Raw genomic sequence first — 27,854 nt, 5'->3', positions numbered from 1 at the left:
TGTTACATTCTACTGCTTTTGTGTTAACCACAAGCTTAAAGTACAACTAAAGGGAAAACTTTTTTTTTTTTTTGGATATAGATAGAGCAGTGAGGTTGCAAATTTATCAAGGGTTTTACCTCTGGCTTTTCATTACCTGTTCACATTAATATAGCTATACTCAAGACAATAATGCAGAGTTGTAAGGACATGGTATAGGGATCATTCCAATGATGGGTTTCACTTTAGACACTTGACCAAACAGAATTACAGTCTCCAACATTTGTAAAGAAAAAAGGAAGAATTCCACTATATAGTCTGTCATTCATTGTTTCCCAGCTTGCCGTCCTGGCTTTTTATCCTGGGAACCACCTCTGCCACCTCCAGGCATTCCTCTACCTCTTCCACCAAAAACCCCCCCTGTAGAGAGAAAAAAGAAGAATTGCATATTAAAATGATTTTATATAACTATAAAGTGAAGTTTACCACACACACATTAAAAAAAACGAGTTATTCAAGCAAACTATACCACTCAGGATATAGCTAGTGGTTAATGCATTGAGAAGTGTGCTTCACTCACTACCGATCCACAGGTCTACCATCTTAACAGAAGGAGAAGTGAGAGAAACACATTCCAGTACATAAGGTCACAAAGAAAGCAAAAATATGACAGTGCCAATACCAAGTTTCTCTTTTTTTGTATAGAGATGTCAACCAATTCTCTTCAGAGAAACAAATGTGTCAAGAACAGCAGCAAGCATACCAACAATTTTCTGGTTTGCCAGTGTCACCACTTTACTCTTGTCATTTTGGGCATTATATTGACATTTAGTAACAAAATAAAAAATTGTGTATTGAACCCGCCACATTTCCTAAAGCAAAAACAACTATGCATTTAAATTTTATTCTTAGTTAGTATTTGGCAATACTGACATCTAGTGACCCTTTCATGTCACTGCATAATGCTAAAAAAGAATTCTGGGTGTTTTTTCTTAGCTTTAAATAGTATGCATAACTGTTGGAACCTCTGTTAAGCTAGGTACACATTCACTTTCCCCCCCCCCCCTTTCAACCAGCAGGCTGAACGTGTATTAAAAAAAAAAAAAAAAAAAAAAAAAAAAAAAAAACCCCACACACACACCACACCACACACACACACACACACAAAACAAAACCAAAAACATACAAACAGAGCTGCCCTAACCCAAGCAATGTTGATGCAGCAATCTCTCCCTCTGAGGCACACGTGTCAAACACGTGGCTCTCAGGGCCATTTCATGTGGCCCTTGCAGCTGTGGCACCCCCTCCTGTCCACCCCCACCTTGTCTCAGCAATTGGCAGCAGAGAGGACAGAACTCCTACAGGTCCTGTGCCTCGCCGTGCAGCCGCAGCACCACTTCGTCTCTGTCTCCAGCCCTCCTCTAGTCCCGCACTTTGATTCCCAGCTCTGCCCCCAGCTTCTGGCCGGCCGCAGCACAATGTAAGGGGGGTGCACCATGATATAAGGCAGGAATGGGGACTCTTGACTTCCGATGGTGGGGGGGGGCGGGTTTCTCTGAACATCTAATCTTACAGATACAACCGGCCCTTTGAGGGCAACCATAATGCTGATGTGGCCCGTGATGAAATAACGTTTGACACTCCTGCTCTAAAGCTAATGGGGTTTATTCACTAAAGCTGGAGTGTGCAAAATTAGGCTCATTTCTGCATAAAAACCAATCAGCTTCTAACCTCAGCTTGTTCAATTAAGCTTTTGCAATAAAACGTGGAGGCCAATTGTGGTTTCTATGCAGAAGTGAGCCCGATTTTGCACTCTCCAGCTTTAGTAAATAAACCCCATTGTATTCTGAAAGGGGGGAAGGTTATGTGTTTTATAGATCGTATATACATAGAATACATACATACAAGAATTATGTAATGTGCAGGTATGGTAATCTATGTGGAAATCCCAAACCACCTGGGAGGGGACTGCAGGGGACATAAATGCCAGACAGATTGTACCCTACCAGCAGAGACTACATATTTCAAACCATCAGTCCAGCTGAAACCTAGGAAATGTGTGGACATTTCTTTCAGATCATCAAAAGATTCTACATCGCCAAACCACCCAGAAAGCAACTGGATATGTGTCCAGTTAAAAGTTCTGCTGAGCCCTCTACACCCTCTACCACCAAAGAACAGCACTTCCCATAGATGTAGACACACTTGCACGAAAGGACCTGATTTTCTTACAGCTGGCAGACCTAAAGATATACAGTACTGTGCAAAGTTTTTTAGGCAGGTGTGTGGGCTCATGCACACAGGACGTTTTTTCCAGCTGCAGTTAGGGGCATTTGACATTTTTGTTTTAACTGGCTCTAAAAGCCCCTCCATGTTAGCCTGTGTGTCCATGCACACAAACTGTCAGAGGCTTTTGGAGGCATAAGCATGTAGTGGCAGAAAAAAAAAAAAAAAAAAAAAAAAAAAAAGCCAACCTGTGCTTCCAGGAGCAGTTAAAAAGCATCGCGTGTTTAGCGTTTTTTATTGAAAAGACTCTCTATAATATAAAAAACGTCAAAACGTGGGAAAATATGCAAAAACACGAAAAAAAAAAAAAAAAAACAGGGGTTTTTAGCGCTGGCGTTTTTAAAAAGTCCTGTGCATGAGCCCTAAAGTGTTTATTTTTTATTAAACAAAATGGAAAGTAAATGAACAGAAGAGAAATCCAAATCAATATTTGGTGTGACCACCCTTTGCCTTCGAGGCATCATCTATCTATATCATCTTCTAGGTACACTTGCAGTTTTTGAAGGAACCCGGCAGGTAGGTTGTTCCAAACATCTTTGAGAACTAACCACAGATGATATTCTGTGGATGTAGGCTGCCTCAAATCCTTCTGTCTCTTCATGTAATCCCAGGTAGACTATGAAGTGAGATTAGGGCTCTGTGGGGAGCAAAACCATTACCTCCATAACTCCTTTACAGTGAAGATAGTTCTTACCGTAGATGCAGTTGGAAGCAACAGTTTGTATAGAATTCAGTTTGTCTGCTTAATTAATCCAAACATACAGCCAATTTCATTAAGAATTATCTTCAGCGTAAAGACGTTGTCCTAGAAGTGACGATTTAGCCCCCCACAGAGCCCTAATCTCAACATCACTAAGTCTAAGTATTTGAGGCAGCCTACATCCACAGAAGATCTGTGGTTATTTCTCCAAGATGTTTGGAACAACCTACTTGCCGAGTTCCTTCAAAAACTGTGTGCAAGTGTACCTGGAAGAACTGATGCTGGTTTAAAGCCAAAGGGGGGTGGGGGGGGTCATATCAATTATTGATTAGATTTAAATTTTTCTTCTGTTCGCTCACTTTGCATATGGATAAAAACAAACAATTTAAATATATACTGTATTTATGAAAGCATTCCTACTTTAAAGCATTTCTTCACACCTGCCTAAAACTTTCACAGTACTGTATATTTAACCTCTTGGCCACTTTAAGAGGAATATGATGCCGGGAGGTGGCTTAAGAACACGTGACCGTTGTGATGTGCTCCGAAAACTTTCGATCAAAAGGAGCGATCGGGAGCTTTCGGTAAAGCGACGATAACTGTTGGGAGCGCACAGCAAACGTGCTCTCAGTACAAGTGTATTGGGGGCAGATAAAGCAAATATATAGCCCCTCGGTGCCAAGCTACAGGTGCCCAGAGGCCACATATTTACATACGACTAGCGCCAAGGAGTTAAATGACTAGCAGTGCAACCTAAAACATTTTGGCTCAATTCACACTAGGGTTACACTGATACCATACATATTTTTTTTTTTTTTTTAAGACCGAGTACTTTTAAATGTCATGCTACAGTGGCACTAATATGCAGCACTGATTATGCGTGGACTGTGTAAGTAGTTTTTTTATTTAACTTTTTTTTTCTTTTTTTTTGGGGGGGGGGGGGGGATTGGGAGAGCCCTGACATGTCCCCTTTGAGATAGGGAAAGGGACTGAGGACAGAAATTCCTTAGTCCCTTTCTCAGCAGCCTCAGCTAAACTGAAGATGTATGGACAGGAGACAGTCGTCCATTCATTCAAACATTGTAAACAGTTTGCAATGCTCAGTGACAGTTATGATATGAATGGACAGTCAGTGATCACCAACTGTTCATTCAGAAAAGGAGCCGGTAAATGACAGATTTACCGGCTACTTCCTCTGGAAGGAGCAGGACCCGGGGAGCCCGAGGAGGCCACAGGGGACAGCTCGGGACGATGGTTGTGGGCAGTTACAGGCACCGATCTCCCGATATAGCCGCTTCTCCTCCTCTCCCTACCGCGGCTGTCAGCTGCTTTACTGAAAGGTATACAGGGAGATCGGCGCCTGCAACGATCACCCGTGGGGCTGCCCAGCCCCCTGCTATGCCGAGTACACCACAAGTATTGTATTAGGCATCGGAAGCATTTGCAGGAGTACAAGTACTCCTGCAAATGCAGAATGGTTTACCTTACTGCAAAGGAAGCAGAAAGGCAAAAAAACCCCCAAAAAACCTTCTGCCTTTACAACCACTTTAAATACAAGTCAGCATGCACTGCTGCATGTTGCTGTGTATTTCCATGTGTGCTGCAATGAACACCATTGCACATCACGTTGTGTGTTTTGCAATGACATGAATGCTAATGCATTTCCATTTTAATGAAAAAAACCATCAGGCAAAACTGCAAAGGTGTGAACTCAGCCTAAAAAAGGTACTGCATTCACATACCCTTCCATTAATTTTACTTTTTAGAAAGACATACCGCGTCCAGCTCCACCACCTCCTCTTCCTTTCATCTGCTTCTGTTGCTGCATTCCACCACGACCTCTGCCTTTTGACATCACTTCTTCTTTCACCATATCAATAATTTCATCAGGGATGCGCAAGTATTTTATTGTGCTACCACGTATGTAGCACTCAGGCATTCTCCAAAATTTGTCACCATCCTGTTAAGAGAATAATTTAAAACCCATATCAAAACCCCTTTACTTTGATCTCCGTCATACAAAACGTAAGAAATTCTAACATTCAAATATCAGTTTTAAGTTGGTCTGCATTAACACTACTGCATTTTTCATGCGGTGCATAGGCACCCATTAGCTGTGTAAGCATTCATCCCTAAAGAAAGTGGAGCCAAGGGGAGAGGGGAGTTAGTAAGGGCTGTTTGGTGTTCTAGTACTAAAAAGGCAAAACCTCTTTATTCTCATTTTGGATAGAGTTATAACCCATGAGATCTTTTTTTTGCCATCTGTGTCCCATTGCAGAGATTTCACTTCAGGTTCTGTCCCATAGCCAAAACAGGAAGGGAGAGGGAACCTCTTAGGGACCCCCAGGTCACCAGAACTAGTGTCCCCATTGGTGGATTTCCTCTTTATTACTTTTCTGGGGACAACACGAAATTTGTGATTTTCTTTTGTTTTCACTTTCAAGCATAATGGTAAACAGGACAAATGGAGAGGGTGAATCTCCTTCTCAGGGGCACAGACAGCAATAAAAACTGACAATCCCTCTCCATTCTGTCCAAAACGGGGAGGGGGGGGGGGGAAAGAAGATTTGCCTTTAGTTATACTAAAGCGGAATTAAATCCTTCTAGCCTTTACAGTCAAGGAAGATCCCATCTTAGCCAGTGTTTGATCTGCAGTTGCCAAGGTGCTGTAGATGTGATCAGTTATGACACCAACCATTAAAATGGCTTGACAAATTGAGTTCTTAAGTAACTGACATTTAGGCTACTTTCACACTCAGACCGCTCAAGCGTTAGTAGTAAAGCGCCGGTAGTTTTAGGTGGCACTGTGCAGGCAGGAGCAGGATGCTTTCAACTCTAAAGAAGGGGTTAATAAGGGGTTAAAAGCACCGCTTGATAAGCGCTTTGCAGGTGCTTCAGCAGCACTGCCCATTGATTTCAATGGCAGGGGCGGTTTAGGAGCAGTGTATACACCGTTCCCGCTTGCAGGACTTTTCTCCATCCTGCAAGCACACTGTCTAAAAACGGCACAATTTAAAATGTACAAAATATTTGTTATTTATTAACTCAATACAGGTTAAGCTTTTATATTTAGTAGGAATTTTGTAAAATTTTCTGTTTGTATCTGCCAACAATGATTTTTGTGCATTTCTAGAGAAAATATTGTTTTGAAAAAAACATTTGCATAAATACCGTGGGGCCTAAAAAAAAAATAAAGTAGCACTTTTTTATTCCAAAGGTCATATGCTTTCAGAAAATATATGGTGTTGGGGGTCTTTCACAAATTCTGAAAGCTGTAAGGAAAAGATGAAAACTTTGAGATATTTATACTTTTGCATCTGTTCAATATTTCGCAAAAAAGGCACAATTTAAAAGTTACAAATATTTGTTATTAACTCAATACAGGTTAAGATTTTATATTTAGTAGGGATTTTCTAAAATTTGCTGCGTTTTTATCTGCCAATAATGCATTCAATACAAGGTGATCTCTACACCCCCACCCCCCTCAGAGAGGAGCCTTGCCGCGGACCATGTTAAAAAAAAAAAAAAAAAAAAAAAAAAAAAAAATCAAAAACATTCATGGGGGAAAATTTGCTGACACAATGAAGGTACCTGGCAATAAACCTCATCTCCGAGCCCCCTGGAGGTACTCTGAAGAGCTAACGGAGTGGTGGAGGGATCAGGAGCATCCGGTTGAAACAAGTTGTACACATATGTCAACTGGGAGGCTAGAAAGCAATTATAGAAATTAGGGCAAGCTAAGCTGACCCGTCAGAGTAGGTGCTTGGATGTAATTTGCTCCAAATAAATGAAGAAAAAAAGTGAAACTTTACCCATAACAACTTAAAAAATAAATGTTCTTTAGCAAGTAACATACATTCCGCATTAATTATGCTACCAAAATTAGTGTGTGCTGTTAATTGCCTCCAGCATGGTTTTGGTTTCTTCTTACTGGAGGCTGCCATTTTGCTGAAGCACAGAATAGTAAATCTTTAGGCTGTCAGCAAATGGCCTCTAATGGCTCGGATTTAGCATAATGCCAAAAATGGAGAGCAAATGAGCATGCGCAGAGCAGGGTGAGAGTTTTAAACAGTATAGGCACTTATTTTTAATGTTTTACATAGCTATACCTGCAAGGTATTCTAGCATGGCTTAAATTTTCTGACTAAAAGGTCCACTTTGAAGTGGTTGTAACGGCAGAATTGTTATTTACCTTAATACATTCCTTGCATTAAGGTGGGAAAAAAAAAAAAAAAAAAAAAACACACGTTTCAGTGTTTGTTTTAAGCCTTTAGTACTCAAGTTCTCTCTTGATCCAGAGCTGTGCTCATCTGCAGCAGAGTTTCTTCTCTCTCTACTCACAGGAGGTAGCAGCAGGAGTCACTGGCTCCTGCTGCAGTCAATCAAACCCTGTGAGCATAGAGCTGAGCTGCGCTGTGTGCATCTGTAAAACACATACAGCCCAACTCAGGATCAAGCCTATGTCTGCTCCCATAGCAAGCCATTTTCTACGGGGGCAGACACTGAAGAGGAAGAGCTTAAAGGAGGAGGTTTGGAGCCACGCGGAGCAGGCAAGTAGAACTCCCCCCAAAAATAACACACCACACTTTTCCAAACACTTGCCAACTGGGCCAATTCTGACACACACATACAGTTCTTATAAGTTTACATACCCTGGCAGAATTTATGATTTCTTGGCCATTTTTCAGAGAATATGGATAACAAAAACCCTTTTTCACTCATGGTTAGTGTTTGGCTGAAGCCATTTATTATCAATCAACTGTTTGCTCTTTTTAAATCATAATCACAACAGAAACTACCCAAATGACCCTGATCAAAAGGTTACATACCCCAGTTCTTAATACCGTGTATTAACATCAATGACAGCTGGGAGAAGGAGAGAGACACACACACACACAGTGGAGACGGAAAGTATTCAGACCCCCTTAATTTTTAACTCTGTTATATTGCAGCCATTTGCTAAAATTATTTAAAGTTCATTTTTTTCCTCATTAAAATGTACACACAGCACCCCATATTGACAGAAAAACACAGAATTGTTGACATTTTTGCAGATTTATTAAAAAAGAAAAACTGAAATATCATATGGTCCTAAGTATTCAGACCCTTTGCTCAGTATTTAGTAGAAGCACCCTTTTGATCTAATACAGCCATGAGTCTTTTTGGGAAAGATGCAACAAGTTTTTCACACCTGAATTTGGGGATCCTCTGCCATTCCTCCTTGCAGATCCTCTCCAGTTCTGTCAGGTTGGATGGTAAACGTTGGTAGACAGCCATTTTTAGGTCTCTCCAGAGATGCTCAATTGGGTTTAAGTCAGGGCTCTGGCTGGGCCATTCAAGAACAGTCACGGAGTTGTTGTGAAGCCACTCCATTATTTTAGCTGTGTGCTTAGGGACATTGTCTTGTTGGAAGGTAAACGTTCGGCCCAGTCTGAGGTCCTGAGCACTCTGGAGAAGGTTTTCGTCCAGGATATCCCTGTACTTGGCCGCATTCTTCTTTCCCTCGATTGCAACCGATCGTCCTGTCCCTGCAGCTGAAAAACACCCTCACAGCATGATGCTGCCACCACCATGCTTCACTGTTGGGACTGTATGGACAGGTGATGAGCAGTGCCTGGTTTTCTCCACACATACCGCTTAGAATTAAAGCCAAAAAGTTCTATCTTGGTCTCATCAGACCAAAGAATCTTATTTCTCACCATCTTGGGAGTCCTTCAGGTGTTTTTTTTTTAGCAAACTCCATGCAGGCTTTCACGTGTCTTGCACTAAGGAGAGCCACTCTGCCATAAAGCCCCGACTGGTGGAGGGCTGCAGTGATGGCTGACTTTCTACAACTTTCTCCCATCTCCCGACTGCATCTCTGGAGCTCAGCCACAGTGATCTTTGGGTTCTTCTTTACCTCTCTCACCAAGGCTCTTCTCCCCCGATAGCTCAGTTTGGCCAGACGGCCAACTCTAGGAAGGGTTCTGGTCGTCCCAAACGTCTTCCATTTAAAGATTATGGAGGCCACTGTACTCTTAGGAACCTTAAGTGCAGCAGAAATTTTTTTGTAACCTTGGCCAGATCTGTGCCTTGCCACAATTCTGCCTCTGAGCTCTTCAGGCAGTTCCTTTGACCTCATGATACTCATTTTCTCTGACATGCACTGTGAGCTGTAAGGTCTTATATAGACAGGTGTGTGGCTTTCCTAAGCAAGTCCAATCAGTATAATCAAACACAGCTGGACTCAAATGAAGGTGTAGAACCATCTCAAGGATGATCAGAAGAAATGGACAGCACCTGAGTTAAATGTATGAGTGTCATAGCAAAGGGTCTGAATACTTAGAAGTCGGACCATGTGATATTTCAGTTTTCCTTTTTTAATAAATCTACAAAAATGTCAACAATTCTGTGTTTTTCTGTCAACATGGGGTGCTGCGTGTACATTGAGGAAAAAAAATTAACTTAAATGATTTTAGCAAATGGCTGCAATATAACAGAGTGAAAAAAATTAAGGGGGGTCTGAGTACTTTCCGTTGTGTGTGTAATATATATATATATATATATATATATATATATATATATATATATATATATATATATATATATATATATATATATATATATATATATATATATATATATATATAATTATATAGTGTGTGTACACACACGCACGAGGTTACAGCACATGATTTCTGCTTGTTGACTGGTTGCTAGAGAGATTACTGTTACTGTACATCAACATTGCTCACTGGTTGCTAGAGGTTACTGCACATCATCTCCTCACTGCCTGCACACCATGGACTGCAGAGATGAGGGGACTCATTAATAGACAGAAAACTCCTAGGGATCCTAGGACTCCTGGGATCAGTGGCAGTGCTGAGGGGAGGGTGTGATCAATGGCAATGCTGTTTTTTTTTTTTTACTGAATACCAATATAAAAAGAGGAGTTTCAACACTGGCCATCAATGCAATATGGGTTTATACTGACCATTAATGTAATAGAAGCATTCACAGTAATCACCAATGTAAGGAGGGATTTACACTGACCACCAATGTAAGGGCGAGATTCACACTGGCCACTAGTGTGAATGAAAGGATTCTACACCAAGAAGCAATGTAATGAGAAGATTTACACTGACCACCAATGTAACTGAGACATTTAGCCTGCGTTCTCATTTGTGTGTGTCGGGAATGCATGCAAAATCGCTTTCCTGACACTCAAGAAACATGCTTTGCCTTAGCAGATACACAGCAGTGCCATTAATTGTTAATGACACCATCAGGCATCTGCTGACGTGTCTTGGCACCATGTGATTTTGAAAAAGGGTTTGTGACTTTCTTCCACATTAGTAGCGCATAGAGCAGCCCATTGAAATGAATGGGCTGCCCTACATCTTTGCATCCTTAAACCCATGCCAAAACTCTGCACCCCAAACCTCCCCCTATTCTCTCCACTACAATCCCCCTCCATTTTAACTCTCTGCCTCCTCTGCTCATCTTTGCACCCACCTTACTTACCTCTACACATCCCCTCCTTGCTCACCTGTGCACACCAAATTCCTTCTCTGTCTACCTCTGCACACCCCACACTACCCTCCCCCCACTAATTTTCTTACCTTTGCCGAACAGGCTGATGGTAGGCTTAATGACCACAGTTATAGGCAGGACTTTCAAGCATGCCCCTTTATCTCCCCAGTGGGCAGCATTCAGTATAGGTGATAGTGAATATGACCTGGGGGGGGGGGGGGGGCATGACATACACATGAATACTGCCGCCATTTACATATGAATGCTGCCTGTCTGCCACTATTTGCATATGAATACCGTCGCTATTTACATATCAATGCTGGTATTTACATGTAAACACAGGATCTGCAGGGGAGTCATCTGTACACAATAGGGCAGAGCTGGGCGGCATTAGTAACAGAACTTCACACTGAGATATCAGGACACAGCACGGGACTAAAACTTCAAGGGATAAGGGGATTTAAACTGGGATAGTTGACAAGTATGAGGCAGCAGCTTTGGGCCCCACAACAATGACAGGACCCTCAGCAACTGCCCCTTTTGCCCTGCCTTAAAGACCGCCCTGCGCGATATTTGCTCAGTGGTTTTTCAAATGCAGGTTTTGTTTTTTTTTAGAAAAGTATACATTTAAGTTTTTCTTTGTATAGAAACAAAATATAAAATACAACATTTTTGGTAAAATGTAAAAGATGGCGTTACTCCAAGTAAATAGATACCCCAACATGTCACGCTTTAAAATTGCTTATGCCTGTGAAATTGCGCCAAAACTATGGTACTTAAAATGCTCCATAGGTGATGCATTTACAATTTTTGCAGGTTACCAGTTTAGGGTTACACAGGAGGTCTGGTGCTAGAATTATTGCTCTGACATTCGCAATGGTACCTCACATGTGTGGAGCGATCACCGTTTACATATGCATTCTTATTTGTGCATAAGAACCTATTAGACCCCAAATCTCTCCTCTGGCCTCCAATGCAACCGATCAGGCACAGATCATCAGTCTTAGCTGCTTTCCTGGCAGCTAACAGCCAAGTAAACAGAGAGGTGGAACTGGAAGCAATGAAATTCTCATCACTTATGGTTTCTGGGGTCACAGAGAGGGAAGAACAACATCAGTTCCTCTCTCACGAGCGCTCAGATGGCAGAGCCCAGGGAGAAGCGGTGGCAGGAGGGGACCACAGTTCACCACCCGCAGAAGTGCTTGAGTGCTCAGCCACTCTAATCCCTTCTGCATTAGAGGGAACCACTGGCTGCACAGAAGAGAAGCCAACTGTGAGATTAGCTGCACAATATGGGACAGCATATCACAAAGACATAAACTGTGTGTGGGGGTGTGTGTGGGTGTGTGTGTGGGGATGGGGGCGAACACACCAAAAAAAAAAAAAAAAAAACTGCCATAGAGCCATCCCCCGACAAACTTAACTGCGTTGGCAATGCGAGAATATATTTTGGAACTGCTAATAAAGCTTATTTGAAAGCCTGTAGAAATGATGCTGCAATAATGGTCTTGTCTGTTGGGGGAAGCATAAAGCCTTTCCATGACCTGTCAACTTAGCACAAGAAATAACTAAGGAGGTGTAGTCTGGTAGGGCCCCAAGAACTTTCTGCTTCCCATCTTAGCTGGGTAGGCTATCTAGGGTTAGAAATGCCACGAGAAGGCTCAACATCTTTTATACGCTGAAAAGGTCACTCACCTAAATTAATTTTTCTCTGAGCAAACGTTCTTCCTATTCATGGACATTTTCAGTTGCACGCATTATACAGTGTATGCATTGATGCATCAGAAAATAGAGATTATTTATTGTCAAACTTGCTACAAAGGGAAAAAAGGAAAATACATACAACATACATACCCTAGAAGTACAAATTACTTCACGTAAATTGATGTTCATCCAGTTGTCACAGCTAACCAAGTGCCCATTGTAAGTTTCACCATTCTTTAATTCAACCAACTAATCAAGAAAAGAAAAGAAAAAAAAAAAAGAAAAAAAAAAAAAAAAAGTTACATTTTTTCTAAATTATTACAAGAAAGACCACAAACCGCATAAACATGGTTGTAAAACATGAAATAAAAAGTCTAAAGACAAAAACACACCATAACTCTAAAGCTGGCCATACATGGATCAAAATTCTGCTGGTTCAGCAGGTACCGGCTGAATTTCGATCTATGTATGAGCAGGCTAATTGTACCAAATTCGATCCTATTGATTGACTTGGGTACAACCAGCCTATTGGATTTTTCTACATTATTACTGCCAGCGGCCGAGAAGGCTCCCTGCGCCCCCCACTGGCAGAATACAATAGCGCTGTGGGAGGCATTACCCCATCAACATTTTCAGTGGTGGAAGGAAAAGAAAAATCGAGTAATTTATGGCCTGCCTTAACCTTGCCCGACTCTCTCAACCCAAAAGAAATAAAAAAAAAAAAAAAAAAAAGTGATTTAGTTTCTCTCATCACCTCAACATGACTCCACTCCCCCCCCCTGTTGTTTATTTCCTACCATTCTCACCGGTAAGCCTGCGCAATGACAATGCAGTTTGCGTGGCTGGCCGTAGGAGGTGAGCAGAGACCAGATTTTTTTTTTTGGAAAGCATCAGATTAGTGATTTATTTTTTTTTTGGTCTGACGCTTTCAAGGGTAGAAAGCAGCTGCCCCAACACGCCCTAATTACTTACCTGAGCCCCTTCTCTCTCCAGCGATGTCCACGAATGTCCTCCTGATTGCCCGAGACACAGCAGTGAACAAAAACAAATCTAACAGGGTTTAGGGTTGTAGACCTACCTTATTCTTTCCAAAAAAAAAAAAAAAAAAAAAAAAAAAAAAAAGGGGAGCACATATTGCCTTTAGTTATACTTTGAAAAAGCCAACTGAAACCCAAGTACTTTAACCACTTGCCAACCGCGCTATAGCCGAATGACGGCTACAGCGCGGCCGGCTAGTTCCGGGAGGGCATCATATGACAGCCCCGTGATCACGCCCACTGTGGGGCGCTCTGTGATCAGTGTCCTCCAGCCACTGCTTATGACAAATTGAGGTGTAGAGCCAAATCAGCAGCTTTTTACCACATAATCAGCTGTGTCCAATCACAGCTGATCATGAATGTAAACAGAAGCAGAAAGCGCTGAAAGCTGAAAATACGTCTGGGCAGGAAGGGGGTGAAAGTGCTCAGTAGGCAGGTGGTTAATAGATGCTCAAAAAGACTACATACCATAGGATGGTTTTGCGCAGTCTTCAACAGAGATAAAGGAAGCTGCAAAACAAAACACATTGTACACCATAAATGAAAGTGTAATAAATTTAAAAATCGTCATATTGTGCATTAACCAGTGCAAACCAGACCCTATTTAGTGGGCTTCTGAATCTTGAGTTTTTCCAGAAACTAGAAATGGTTGAACAGGAAAAATGCAGCTTAAAATGGTAAACTCCAAGCAAACATCTAAAAGTGCTGTTCTAACTGCCAAATGGCCTATAATTCAGCTGTCCTATTTTTTATTTTATTTTTTATACAGACACCCTTTCCAGACAGCACAAACTAGACCTGAAAGCAGGCTAGAATGCAGATAAGTAAAGCTGGCCATACACCTATAGATTATCTGCAGATTTTCTATGGTTAGATGGAAAAAGTAGGAGATTCCTCCATCCACACAGTTTAGCGAACATGGAGAAATCTGTTGCACTTTTTCCATCTAACCATAGAAAATCTGCAGATAATCTATAGGTGTATGGCCAGTTTTAGACAGCGAGAAAAAAAAAAAAACACCCAAATATGAAAATAAGTCTTGGAAGATTCCCATCTATCTCCTGCAAGCACAATAATCACCGTATTTATCAGCGTAAAACACGCACTTTTCTTACCCTGAAAATAGAGGGTAAAACTGTGCCTGTGTGTTATGTGCTGATATATTTTTTTACCAACATGGGGGGGGGGGGGGGGGGGGCGTTCCTGCCCCGGGTGCCACAATTGGGAGGGTGTCAGGCCGGCCACCCCGCCTCTCCTGGCCCTGGGACAGCGCTGCCATACTTTAAAAACAAAAAACAAAACAACTTTAGAAAACATTACTGCCAGCCCTTTCTTATAAAATGCTCCTCCTGTGTCATGGAGGAAGGAGAGGGAAGGAGAGGGAAGGAGAGGGAAGGAGAGGGAAGGAGAGGGAAGGAGAGGGAAGGAGAGGGAAAGAAAGACAGTCATGTGACCATTAAAAAACAGCAGAGGAGAGTCACATGACCGGGTCCACAAGCGAGCGCCGTTAATTGAGGTATATAGAAGCTGTGTTTTACAATGACAGTGACACAGGAGGAGCGGTGTATGAGAAGGAGCTGGCAGTGATGTTTTCTCAACTTTAGAGTAGGCTGGCAATGCTGTCCCAGGAGACTGGGGGCCTCCTTGGAGTGCAGGGGGGACGACGACTTCTAATGAAAGGGGGCTGTGAACTGTGCTGTGCAGGGGTCTGTGTGCAGAGCGGGGGCTGTGGAAAGTTTTTTTCCTGAAACTTCCCTGTTATAAGTTAGGGTGCATGTTATATGCCGATAAATACGGTGATCAGTGAGTGGAACAGTTATATTTTGCAGGGTGGATTTGATTTAAATCAAGTCAATTTAATCACTAGTAAAAAGGCTTGATTTAAATCATAATTTTTAAAGAGCAACTGTCATTTCTGTCCCGCAGCGGCTCCTCCTCTGACCCGCTGTTGACTCACCGGCAGCCCCATTCAAGGACAATCCTAGGGTCACAGACACCTGGGTGTAAAAGTATTTCTGGCGCCCCCACATGGGCGTGATAATCATACTATCTCCTCCCCTTTACAAATGTTTCTATGGCAATGACTCAAACACAGAGATGCTCCCCTAAGGAGTCTTCGTTACCCTGGGATCCTCCCATGAGCTCTTAATAAACAAAACACAGGAAGAGAGACTACTCGAATGGGACCTGGAGGGGAGTCTCTAATGGACACAAAAAGGGCCTCTGTTAGAGTGTGTTAGAAAGAGCTCCCCAGACATACTGCAGACATGATACAGGAGATGATCAGAGATTGCAGACACGGTGCCCACCAAATGCAGCCTACCACAGCCACAATTCCCAGCATAGGATGATGCCATATCTCAGTCGCCCACAGAGGGCACTACCCAGCAAAGTGGGCTGTCACCAGTCGTCCACACACAGCATGAGGAGATTGAAGCCTTCCACCCCACCCCCATACACTGCGCCTCTCCCCACTCTCTTCCTGGGGGGGCTGGCACAGTTCACCCCCCTAGATTCGGCCATGAGCTGTCCCTGCTGCTCCAAAGCTGGGACAAATTTGAAAGTACTTTTTTTTTTTCCACACGCATGGAGAGGAGGAGAGAGGGGAGCACCCTGGTACTTCGACGCCCCCCCCCTCTGCAGCGCACTCCACGCACCCACCCAGGATCGGCCCTGGTCCCATTCACTTTTATTGGAGGGCTGGTGATATGGCAGTGACACAAGGTGAAGGACGTGGCGGGAGCAGGTGAGCGGATGCCCGCTAATAGGCGCTGCCATGATGGATCTGAAATGGCAGGTGCCCTTTAAATGTAAGGACTTATTCTTACTGGTAGTTATAATAATAACAACAACAGGATTTATACAGCGCCAACAGTTTATGCAGCACTTTACAATATAAAAAGGAGACAATACAGTTATAATACAATAGAATACAAGAGGATTAGGAGGGTCCTGCTCAGAAGAGCTTACAATTGGTAGTTGAATCTTTCATATTTGCAAACAAAATGAAGGTTTCCTATTTAGAATAATAAGCTGTCAGGTTAGTAAAACAGCGATAACAGATTCAAACAGTTTGAAGTGTACATACAGTTGTGCTCATAAGTTAACATACCCTGGCAGAATTTATGATTTCTTGGCCATTTTTCAGAGAACACAAAACATTTTTTTCACTCATGGTTAATGTCTGGCTGAAGCCATTTATTATCAATCAACTGTGTTTACTCTTTTTAAATCATGACAGCAAACAAATGACCCGGATCAGAAGTTTACATACCCTGGTGATTTTGGCGTGTGCGTGTGCGCGTGCGTCTCCTTTCACACTGCCCTTTCCAAAGATGCTGTTTGCAGGAGGATTTTTTTTCCCTCCTGCCAGTGCACCGCTTAACTGTAAAAGCCCTCAGGCCCATGGACCAATCTTAAATGGCCATGCCCATGTTGGAGACAATACTCCATAATGGCCAATAACACACTTCCTGTCTCTGTACATAAATTGATTTGGCTTAGAACCAATCCGGTCACCCTGATGAAGACACGTGGTGTGTCGCAATGCATAGGAAGTAATCGGACGCTACGAGAACAGGAAGTGTTGTAAGAGGCGCCTGTAACGTATTACAGATCTGCCATTTTTACATTATATAACTGTAAGCGCCCATTTGGCCCCCTTTTTAATTAATAAACTTGCTTGTTCATTCGTTACTATGCTATGGGAAATTCTTTTTCAACCCCTACATATACCGGCTATGTGTGAACACCCATGTTGATAAACTGGGAGCCAGCACTTGGAACGCAGGACCAGGAGAGGCACTATTCACCTTTATTGAACCATGGGAGGTTCCCCCCAGTCACATTAACCTTAGAGCCATATACCATCTGTATGGAGGCAAGAGTGTAGAGAGCACTGTGTGGTACACACGAAGATCCCACATTGGAGATTATTCACTGAAGATACCGATTGAATGCACTTTTTCTTCTTTTCTAACTGACTGACTAACTGGACTAACTGACCACTATCCTAGACATTTTGATAGTCCCAGATGATCAAAATCAGAGGCTAAATGAACCATCCATCTGTTATTAACTCAGACAGATTCAGTAACAGCCATTTTATTTGTTTTGCACATTATGGTGTTATGTGCACTGTTCTGAAATTTTGCACTGAATTATTGGATTTGATTTTTTGCACAGAACCATTGGACACTGTCACACATATTTAGTCACTTTATTATATTGTGAAGTTCTGATGTCGTGTTCGCATAGAATTTATGTTTCGTACTTCTGCAGAGAAAAATAACCAGTTACACGTAACGGTGTTTCTGGGAAGTCTTCCAGGATGGCACCCTGAGAGATGACTGGTCCACCTGACAGGAAACACAATCAAGAGGTTAAATGCCCCTGCCCCTCCCGATGCTCCTCAGTTGTGACAAAGTTTTGACCCACACCAGAGCACGAGTGTGAAAAACATAACCACCACCACACTCTAGACATTGTATCATACCTAAATAGAACGGGTGGGAAGTAGGCCTGCTGTCCTGGAAGACTTCCCAGAAACACCGTTAAGTGTAACTGGTTATTTTCTCAAGTCGTCTTCCAGGACGGCACCCTGAGAGAAGAGCAAGTAGCTCAGGCCTACCTTTAGGGCGGGACCACTGCTTGCAGGACCTTCCTGCCAAATGCCAGGTCCTGAGGGGATAGTAACTCCACTCTGTAATGCCTCAGGAACGTGTTCTGGCTTGACCATGTAGCAGCTCTACATATCTGCTCCACCGAATCTCCGGCCCTTTCCGCCCAGGAGGTTGCCAGAGATCGCGTGGAATGCGCTTTGAGGTTTCTAGGAGCTGTCCTACCGGACTGCTCATAGGCTAAAGAAATGGTATGTATAATCCATTTAGCTCTAGCTATAGAAGCTTTGGATGCCTGTTGGCCCTTCTTTTGGCCAGAAAAATTAACTAAAAGGTGGCTGGACCTTCTAAATTCCTTAACCCTTTCTAGGTAGGATAATAAACAGCGTCTGACGTCCAGACAATGAAAAGAAACTTCCCCTTCACTCTTGGGGTTACTACAAAAGGAAGGTAGCACTACTTGAGTCCTATGGAACTTTGATGCTAACGTAAGGAAGGTACAGGGGGTCCTGCCTAAGTATAACCCTGTCCTCGAATAAAGTAAAAAATGGTTCTTTAATAGAAAAAGCCTGAATGTCACCTACTCTCCTAGCTGAGGTGATTGCTAGTAAGAAGGCCAACTTAAAGGTCAGGATCCTAAGGGGGATTTTATCTATCGGTTCAAATGGGGCACTTGTTAACCCATCTAGTACTAGGGTAAGGTCCCAAGGAGGGCACCTAGACATTTGAACAGGGGACAACCTCTCTCTGACCAGAGAAATCTCTTGATCAGGGGGTGTAATGCCAAACGTTTCTCGAGGAAACAGGACAAGGCTGAGACCTGCGCCTTAAGGGTCTTGGTTGCCAAGCCTAGATCTGCTCCATCCTGGAGAAATTCTAAAATAGCAGGGATCTCGCTTCGTGAAGTCCCTCTCTCCTGACACCAGCGAGAGAAAATCGCCCAGGTCTTGGCGTAAATACACCTTGTGATTGGCTTTCTACTAAGGAGCAGTGTATCCACTACTCTGTCCGATAGGCCCCTCTCCCGCAGGTTCTGCATTTCAAGAGCCAGGCCGTCAGCTTGAAGAAGCTGGGGTCTGGGTGGCGGACTGGACCATGAAGAAGAAGGTTGCACCGGACAGGGAGGTGAAGCAATGGACCAATCCTGCAGGGTTGGAAACCAGGCTCTCTTGGGCCACCAAGGGGCTATCAGAATCAATTTGCTTTCCCAGAGGAACAGTTTTTGAAGAACCCTCGGAATTAACCCCAGAGGGGGAAAGGCATAGGCCAGTCGGAAGTCCCAGACTTGTGCCAATGCATCTATCCCCTCTGAGCCCCTCTCTCGAGCAAGAGAAAAGAATCTCCTTACCCTTCTGCTTTTTCTGCGGGCAAAGAGATCTATTTCTGGAACGCCGACTTATCAGGGAAAAGACCTCTGGATTCAGTTCCCATTCCCCCTGCAGAATCGGCTGCCGACTGAGGTAGTCTGCCTCTACATTTAACGCCCCCTTTATGTGGCTTGCGGAGATGGAAAGAATCCGACTCTCCGCCCAGGACAGGATCTCTGCTGATAGGGATAGGAGTGTTGTGGATCTGGTACCTCCCTGATGATTCAGAAATGCTACTGCCGTGGCATTGTCTGACAAGACCTGCACCTCCTGGCCCCTGATCCTTCCCTCGAAAGCCTTCAGCGCTTCGCCTATGGCCAAAAGCTCCCGAAAGTTGGAGGAGGCCCTTCTTCGTTTTGAATCCCAGGACCCCTGAGCTATTAGATCCTCCAGGTGGGCTCCCCACCCCCAGGAACTTGGGTCTGTAGTTATCCTGAGAGGCTGAAGTTGGCTCCAAAGGAGACCCCCCTGAAGCCTCTGAGGAAGAAGCCACCAGTGAAGAGAGTTCTTTACTTCGACCGGAATGGCAATCTCTATGTCCAGAGAGTCTTTTTTCCTGTCCCAAGAGGATAGGAGGAAGTGCTGGAGGGTCCTGGAATGTATATCTGTGCCCAAGGAACTGCTGGGATAGATGCAGTCATCGGACCCAGTACATGATACCTCTGTAGGAGATGGTTCTTGCCTGTAACAGCGACGTGACTGCTGCTATGAGGCCCTCTACTTTGCCCTGAGGTAGAACTAACTTTTGTTCTGAGGAGTCCACCAGGAAACCTAGATACAACTTTGTCCGGGCAGGAGTCAGCGAGGACTTTTCCCTGCTGACAATCCATCCCAGGGATTCTAAAGTCTCTATTACTCTGGATAGATCCAGAAGTAGTTGATCCCGACTCAGATTGTAAATCAAAATGACGTCCAAGTAGGGAATCAATGCCACTCCCTGGAGGTGCAGGAAAGCCACCACCTCTGCCATGACCTTCGTGAAGACTCTTGGACTGGATGCCAGTCCAAAGGGGAGGGCCGCGAACTGCCAGTGCTGCACTCCCTCTGGAGAGGCAATCGCGAATCTCAGGAAGATCTGATGGTCCTGAAATATGGGGACATGAAGGTAGGAGTCCTTTAAATCTAAGGTCACCATAAACACCTCTTTGAAGAGATGTCTCCTGAGAGAATAAACATTCTCCATGCGGAACTTCTTGTAACGAAGAAAAACATTGAGGTTCCTTAGATTTATGATAAGACGATAACTTCCTGAGGGTTTTGGCACCACAAAAATGTGGGAATAAAACCCCTGACCCTGCTGGCCCACTGGGACAGGTATTATGACCTCCTGACTGGCCAGCTCTTTTAGGTTCTGAAGGATTCCTGCTGCCTTGCTGGGATCCCTGGGAAGGCAAGTCAAGAGAAACTTGGGGGGAGGAGGGGAGAGAAACTCCAATCTGTAACCCTCTCTTATAATTTGAAGAACATGGGGGCTCTGAGTGACCCTTTCCCACTGAGAGGCAAAGTGGGAAAGTCTTCCCCCTACCGGAAAGTCATTTAGGGGCCTTGTCACCTGACTTCTGGCTGGAAAAGAGAACGCCTGATTTTTGCTTGTCTTTTCCAGCGCCCCACCGTCTATTAGGGGAGACCTTTTTCTCCGAGAAGCGGTTCTTTGCCTGAGGGCCTCTCTCTCCTAGGTTTGGTAGGAAATTTTTTCCCTTTTTCGGTGGATTTGGCCAGGGCCTGATCTAGGCCAGCACCAAAAAGGAGAGTCCCTTCAAAAGGGAAACCACATAGATGGGTCTTAGATGAGCTATCCCCATCCCAAGTCTTAACCCAGAGGGGTCGCCTGGTTGAATTTAGTAAAGCACCTGATTTGGCGGTTGTACGTACTGTCTCAACCGCAGCATCCGCTAAGTATGCAACAGCATTCCCTATGACCTCCAGAGAATCCAAGACCTCTTTGGATTTGGAGGTTCGGGATACGTGGTCCATCAACTTACAGACCCACATGTCCGCATTCCTTGCAATGCAAGCTGAGGCCAACGCGGGGCTCATAGCCGCAGCGTTAGCTTTCCAGGCTCTGCGTAAAATGGTTTCAGCCCTCTGATCCATTTGTTCCTTTAAATTACCGGTATCTTCGAAGGAAAGATCAGACTGCTTAGAAACCTGTGCTAAGAAGGCGTCTAGGAATTTTGAAAAATTTTTCCTCATTCTCCTCAGAAAAGGGGCATCTACGCTTCCATGTTTTATATTTCAGGAGCCTTCTTTCTGGTTCTTTCCACTCCCTTAAGATGACTTCCTTGAGAGCGGATTACACTGGAAGAACCCTGGCCTGAGGTTTAAATTAAGCCTCTATACATTTTATCCTGAGCAGACACCTGCGCAGCAGGCTTCTGAATTTCTTCTGAGGCATAAATAGCTTTCAGAAGATCCTCCATGTCGTCAGCAGAAAATATATGCCTGCTAGACCTGGAGTCCTCCCTCCCATCCTCCTCTTGGCTGTCCACCACCCCTTCATCAGAAAACCCCTGATTAGGGGCTTCTGACTCGCACTCTCTCTCTGAATCCTGAGGGAGTGGATACTTCAGAGCATCCGCCCGGTACCTGGACCCCCTAGAGGAGGCGGAGCCCTCCTGGGAAGAGGCATCCTTACTAGAATGAGCCTCCAAATCCCTAGGCTTAAGGGTGGCCTGAAAAGACTTTAAAGTGGACAGCATCAGTTTGCACAGTGAGGAACTCCTTCATAATCTGAGATGTCTCCTTCCCTGTCAATTTCTGTATGCACTTAAAACAGAAGGGATTTGGATGATCTGGGGGTAATCTGTCATTACAGTTCCTACATCTCTTAGAGCGGGTGGAGGATTTCACGGGACAGCTGGCAACCTCACGGGCAACAGCATCATCCCCTGAAAAAAAAAAAAAAAAAAAAAAAAAACACACAGGCACTGAGACTCAGGAGAAGAGTTGGGGTACCCTCCCCATCTAAAGCTCCGGAGGCCGGTCAGACTCACCCCCTGTGGTCTCTTCCATGGCCGCAGACCCTGCAGGTCTCTCCTTCTCATGTTCCATGCTGACTCCAAATCTTGCATAAAGGAACGCAGAGGAGACGTGGGCACCTGTTCCCTGTGGCTTTTATATCCTTCTGTGTTTGGCTGCATCGGGCTACCGCCGCCATCTTGCCAAAGACTGGAAACAGCATGGCACACCTGATCTGCTGAGGTCACTTCCTGCTGCAATCTTTCCTCTCCCTCTTCTAGAGGAGGAAGTGATGTCATTCCCTGATCATCAGGAAAATGGCGCCGAGCGCTCCCAGGACGCTGAGCTGCACTTAGCAAAGGAGACACCGCGCGATCCCAGCGAACGGTCGCTCTGGTCGGATGCCCTGGCCAGACTCACTGGACGGGTGCCACAGTCCTGCTGGGAAGGAAAAAATCCTGCAGCTGCAAAGGTCTAGAAGGAAAACCAACAACTTCTTCATCTGCACGGCCACCGTGCAGGAAGGGCGACAGGAAGATTGGCCCCTGAAGTTCTGGGTACACCACTGTACCCAGGATCCTTCAGCATTCAGGGGGGGTCTTCTATGGAAAAAATGCACGGTCACCGCACCAGGGTCCAACTTCTGCTGCCCCCCCCCCCTGAGAAAAGAATCGGGAGACTCCCCCCAGGAAGGATGGAAACATCCAGCCGGACCCAGCGGCTTCCCAGGCATTTGGTCCGGCTCCCAGGGGGAGACCACCAGCCCCAGGCTTTGGGTCAACAGAAACATAAACGGTTTCGCTGCGGGGAAACACAATCAAAAACTGAGGAGCATCGGGAGGGGCGGGGGCCTTTAACCTCTTGATTGATTGTGTTTCCTGTCAGGTGGACCAGTCATCTCTCAGGGTGCCGTCCTGGAAGATGACTTGAGAAAAATAAATAAAAATACCTCACATGACAGCAGTGCTATGGTGCTAACAAGGCACATAGAAAGAAAACAATTGTGTTTTCTTAGTGTCCTTGCAGAGATCTACCTAAAAAATACACGTCTTTGCACATTGTGTGAACAAGCCCAAAATTTTCTGTGCAGATCAAATCTGCACCTTTTTTGCATGTATGGTGTAAACGAGGCCTTAAACTATTGCACCCAATGATGTATTTCACATCTGTGCATGGGAATCTAAGAGGCTGACTGTTGGCAGCGATCCAGCATCTGAACAGCCCCCCTACACCACCTATTGACTCCATGGGCCCCTAGTATGTTCGCCACTTCCAGTTTCTGCTGTCACTTTCCCTGGCTGTTAGCGGAGCGCAGAGGTGACATCGAGGCCCTGATGCCTCATTAAAGAAGATCTAACGTGATAGACAAAGTTACTGAAACCTTACCTTATTTTTTCCTCTTTACTTTACCAAAATACCTAGTACTTCTATTGCGTTTGCATGCACTATAATAAACCTCAGTGTATTTTTTTTTCCTTTACTGAAAATTGCACTAATCTAGTGTTGCATTAAAAATTGGAACTACAACTATTTTTTTCCATGCTTTCAGAGATTGCAGAATGTTTTGAGGGTTTTACCTTATTTCAAAGCCTAAATTGTGCATTTTAATAATGGTGGAAAAGGTTTCAAGAGGAATTCCAGGCTTTACCTAACCCAGTGATGGCGAACCTTGGCACCCCAGATGTTTTAAAACTACATTTCCCATAATGCTCCACTACATTGCAGAGTGCATGAGCATCATGGGAAATGTAGTTCCAAAACATCTGGGGTGCCAAGGTTTGCCATCACTGACCTAACCAATCTTAACCACTCGCCGCTCAAGGATGTCCCTCTACGTCCCTGAGTTGCATTTTTTTTTGTCTGGCGATATGCTGTAAAAGAAATGCTAGTGGCTAAAAAGTGACTGAATTGCTTTTAGAGGTGGCGGGAGGGCCTCCACCACCAGGGAAACCAGGGACTGTAGTTAGTGGTTCCACTGGCTGACCATAGAGATGATCGAGAACTGGAACGTCCCTGTACATCTCTATGGTCTAAGAAACTGGAAGTAATGAGTATATTGTAATTTCTGGTCTCCGTTCTGTGTTTACTGGCTGGTTAATGACTAGTGAGGCAGCTGACATCTTTTAGATTTTACCAATCAGGTAATATATTTTGTTTTTGCGCATTAAATTGTATTTTTCCCCCACAAAAAAAAAAAAAAAGTGTTTGAAATACTACTCTGTAAATATCATGCGACATAAAAACATGCAACACCCACCATTTTATTCTCCGCTGCAAAAAAAAAATTATATATGTTTGGGGGTTCTAAGAAGTGAAAATGGTCAGAATAGGCTTGGGAGGCAAGTGGTTGAAAGTACTCCCTCCTAACGCCAATGCTGACTAACCTGTGTAAGCAAGATGTATATACTTATTTTCAGGCCGCTCTGATTGCCCCCTGTGTTAGCCAGTGGCAGCTACAGAGGAGAGGAGTGAGCACCAACAGCAGCTAGTAATTCCTGGGAGAGGCGACATCACCTAGACTCTATAGCTGGGGTCAGCAACCCGTCGATCATGATCCAACAGTTGACCGCGAGTAGGCGACTGGTAGATCGCATGTTTGTTCCTGCCTTGTCGAACTGCAACTGGCCGAGCTGCGCAGGAAAGCTGCGAGTGCTGGGAACCTGTCAAAAGCCATTAAAGTTACTCTCCGCCCCCCACAGCATGCCCTCTGCTTTGCGTGGGAAGTTTCTGCATTCTATGCAGCAAGGTTTGGGCTGCGGGTCCTGGAAAGTCTCTGCCGCCAATGACAGCGTGTGGGAGCTAGCATGTATCTGCCGCTGACATCGGCTGGGGCCTGGCTCTTTCGGAAGGCACCTAAGCTGGAGTGCATTGTGCTGACCCCTACCTCTATCCATCCAAGGCGCTTATGGCTGACATCATGTGGGATGGACGAGAGAGGAGGGCTGTCTGGGGTCAGCACAGCCACAGTTAGATCTGCCACTGTAGTTGTATCAGGCAACAATGTTTTCTGTCATCCTGAGCTCCCAGTGGTGTACTCTCCAAAATCCTCAGTAATGTGCCTCCTGATACCCAGCATACCAGTGGCATAACACGTATACCCCCCCCCCCCCCCCCGGGCCTTCAGTGGCATGTTCCTCTAATCACCCCATACCATGCCCCTCCTAACCTTCCTGTGCCAGGCCATCCTGAGCCCCCTGTACATTGCTCTGCTGACCTCTGCCCTACCGCCCTCTGCAGTCGGCACACTGCCCTACCGACCTCTGCAGTCGGCACACTGCCCTACCGACCTCTGCAGTCGGCACACTGCCCTACCGACCTCTGCAGTCGGCACACTGCCCTACCGACCTCTGCAGTCGGCACACTGCCCTACCGACCTACTGACCTCTGCAGTCTGCACACTGCCCTACCTCCCTACTGACCTCTGCAGTCTGCACACTGCCCTACCTCCCTACTGACCTCTGCAGTCTGCACACTGCCCTACCTCCCTACTGACCTCTGCAGTCTGCACACTGCCCTACCTCCCTACTGACCTCTGCAGTCTGCACAAAGCCCTACCTCCCTACTGACCTCTGCACAAAGCCCTACCTCCCTACTGACCTCTGCACAAAGCCCTACCTCCTACTTACACTGGTCAGAACTCAGAGCAGAAAGCCAGGCTGAAACTAATCAAGTCAGCCTGCAGTACCAGATGTCGAGAGGGTGACCAATTACTCCCCAGTCATTGTGAATGAAAGTGAATGTCAAGTTTTTGGCTGAAGCTAACTTTCTAAGGTAGGCTCCATTTGTATTTTTACAGCGGCATTCGTTTTAATGATATTTTCTACGTTTTCTCGAGGCCCATTCGTTGTCGGTGCTCTTTCCTCTCCAACTGCTGCTGGCTGGCACAGGGGATCAGGATCACATGACTGGCCTAGGCAAGTATATACATCTTCCTCATACGGCTCAGTCACAAGAGGTGTTAGGAGGGGAGAATTTTAGGTTTAGTTAGGTATAGCCCCGGAATTCCACTTTAAGGTGACTGGAGTTCAGCTAAACGGTTTTCCGTTCCTCTAATGTACCCCACATATATATTAAAGCAGCAAGAGAACATTATCCCCCTACAATGAAAGCTTAGGATTCTGGAACCGTAAACTACACAGCTTTCAGGTAAACATACATAAGCTCGTCTATCCTAACCCTTCTAGTCACACAGTATCAGACAGCTTGTATGATATGAGAACACTACAGCGTGCCTTCATTTCACTCAAGCCTGTGTTACTAGAGCGGTCTTCCAGTAATCGTTCCCCGCACCTACCATGTTTCACTTTGTCCCGCGTTCCCGACACACACTTCCTGTCTGTTGCTCAGACAACTCACCTACGAAAAAAAAAAGTCTGTTTGACTGACAGAACTTTCCACCTATCAACGAGCACGTCTTACGGCCACAAGACAGCATTCCGCATGCGCTTTAGCGTTTAAGCGCTAGAGGCCAGATTACCACTCTTCCGGCGGCCATGTTTAAGGAGACCAGTTTTTTTTTTTTTTTTTTTTTTTTTTGGTGGGTTAGAAACGCAAATTCATAGAACACGGCAAACACAAGTTATTCAAATATACAAAAACACGCGAAAGAAATTCCAGACGTTTCTGGTCTGGGAGAGGTGAATATATGAAGTACTATTCTCTAGCTTGAGTTTGAAACTGCAAATGTCTTTGGTTTTCAGTCATGAATATTTATGATGTAAACCAGGGGTAAGCAACCTTTGTGAGGTAGAGACCATGACAACATGGATAACAGCAAAGATGCCGCTGCCTTTTTTTTTTTTTTAGTTAAAGCAGAGCTCCACCCAAAGGGGGAAGCTCTGCTTGTTTGCTTCCTCCCTTCCGCTGCCACATTTGGCACTTTGGGGGGAGCGGATACCTATCAAAACCAGGTATCCGCTCCCACTTCCAGGTAAGATGGCCGCAATCCTTGTGCGTAGGGATGCCACCTTTTCTTCAAGCCAAACCCGAACACTTTAGCGGCGCAGGGCACATTTTTTTTTGTAATATACACTATAGCAGTGATGGTGAACCTTGGCACCATGGTGAACAGTGGGTGTGGCCACACTGTTCTTGCTGACATCATCACCCCCCCCCCCCCAGTGATTCCAAACCTGCCCCCACACAGCCACCCGCAGCTCCCGTACAGCAACAGATTTGTGTGTGACTATCTTGGTTACTTGGGGAGTCACAGCCCGGTCTGATTAATGTGTCCGTGTTTCAGTCAGACACATCCTTCAAAACCCGGACTGTCTGGGTGAATCCTGGACAGGCAGCAACCCTAGTTGTGCGTCAATCTACAAAATTTCCGGCCCCTCCTCCTTCTCCCCTGCTGCCTTCTGGGAGACACATAGATCCCAGAATAGGGTGGCCACATTTCCAAACTGCCATTCAGGGACACCCCCCCTCCACTTCCAAAAAATCAGGTTGTGCTGTAACGAATCACAGCACAGTGATTAGACAGAAGAGACAGGATTTATAATTTCTCCAATCACAAGCAGGGGGCGGGGATTGTGCTCCTCCAGACATTCCCGGCAAGGACAAGTACTGTCAGTTAGTACAGCAGTCATGTGGCGGCCTTTTTTGGGGGCATCAGATTAGCCCAGGGTGGGGCTGTGCCAGTTTCATTCCAGGACACTGTATTGTTCTGGAATTAAGGTACCCGGGACAGACC

At 44.9% G+C, this 27,854-nt stretch overlaps 1 protein-coding gene across 1 annotated transcript; it reads right to left on the bottom strand.

Annotated features, from left to right (window-relative positions):
* Window positions 1-26,569, bottom strand: LSM4 (LSM4 homolog, U6 small nuclear RNA and mRNA degradation associated). Its single transcript, XM_073599423.1, has 5 exons — window positions 26,457-26,569; window positions 13,687-13,728; window positions 12,332-12,430; window positions 4,742-4,925; window positions 1-399 (listed from the first exon to the last, which is right to left on the bottom strand). The coding sequence occupies exons 1-5, from the start codon at window positions 26,457-26,459 to the stop codon at window positions 305-307; spliced, it is 423 nt and encodes a 140-aa protein (XP_073455524.1). The 5' UTR covers window positions 26,460-26,569; the 3' UTR covers window positions 1-304.
* Between the last annotated feature and the right edge of the window lie 1,285 nt (window positions 26,570-27,854).

The sequence above is a fragment of the Aquarana catesbeiana genome, linkage group LG01 (genome assembly GCF_042186555.1).
Source record: "Aquarana catesbeiana isolate 2022-GZ linkage group LG01, ASM4218655v1, whole genome shotgun sequence".
Taxonomy (NCBI): Eukaryota; Metazoa; Chordata; class Amphibia; order Anura; family Ranidae; genus Aquarana; species Aquarana catesbeiana.
Note: the sequence above shows the minus strand (reverse complement) of the source record. Positions and strands in the feature narration are given on the sequence as shown.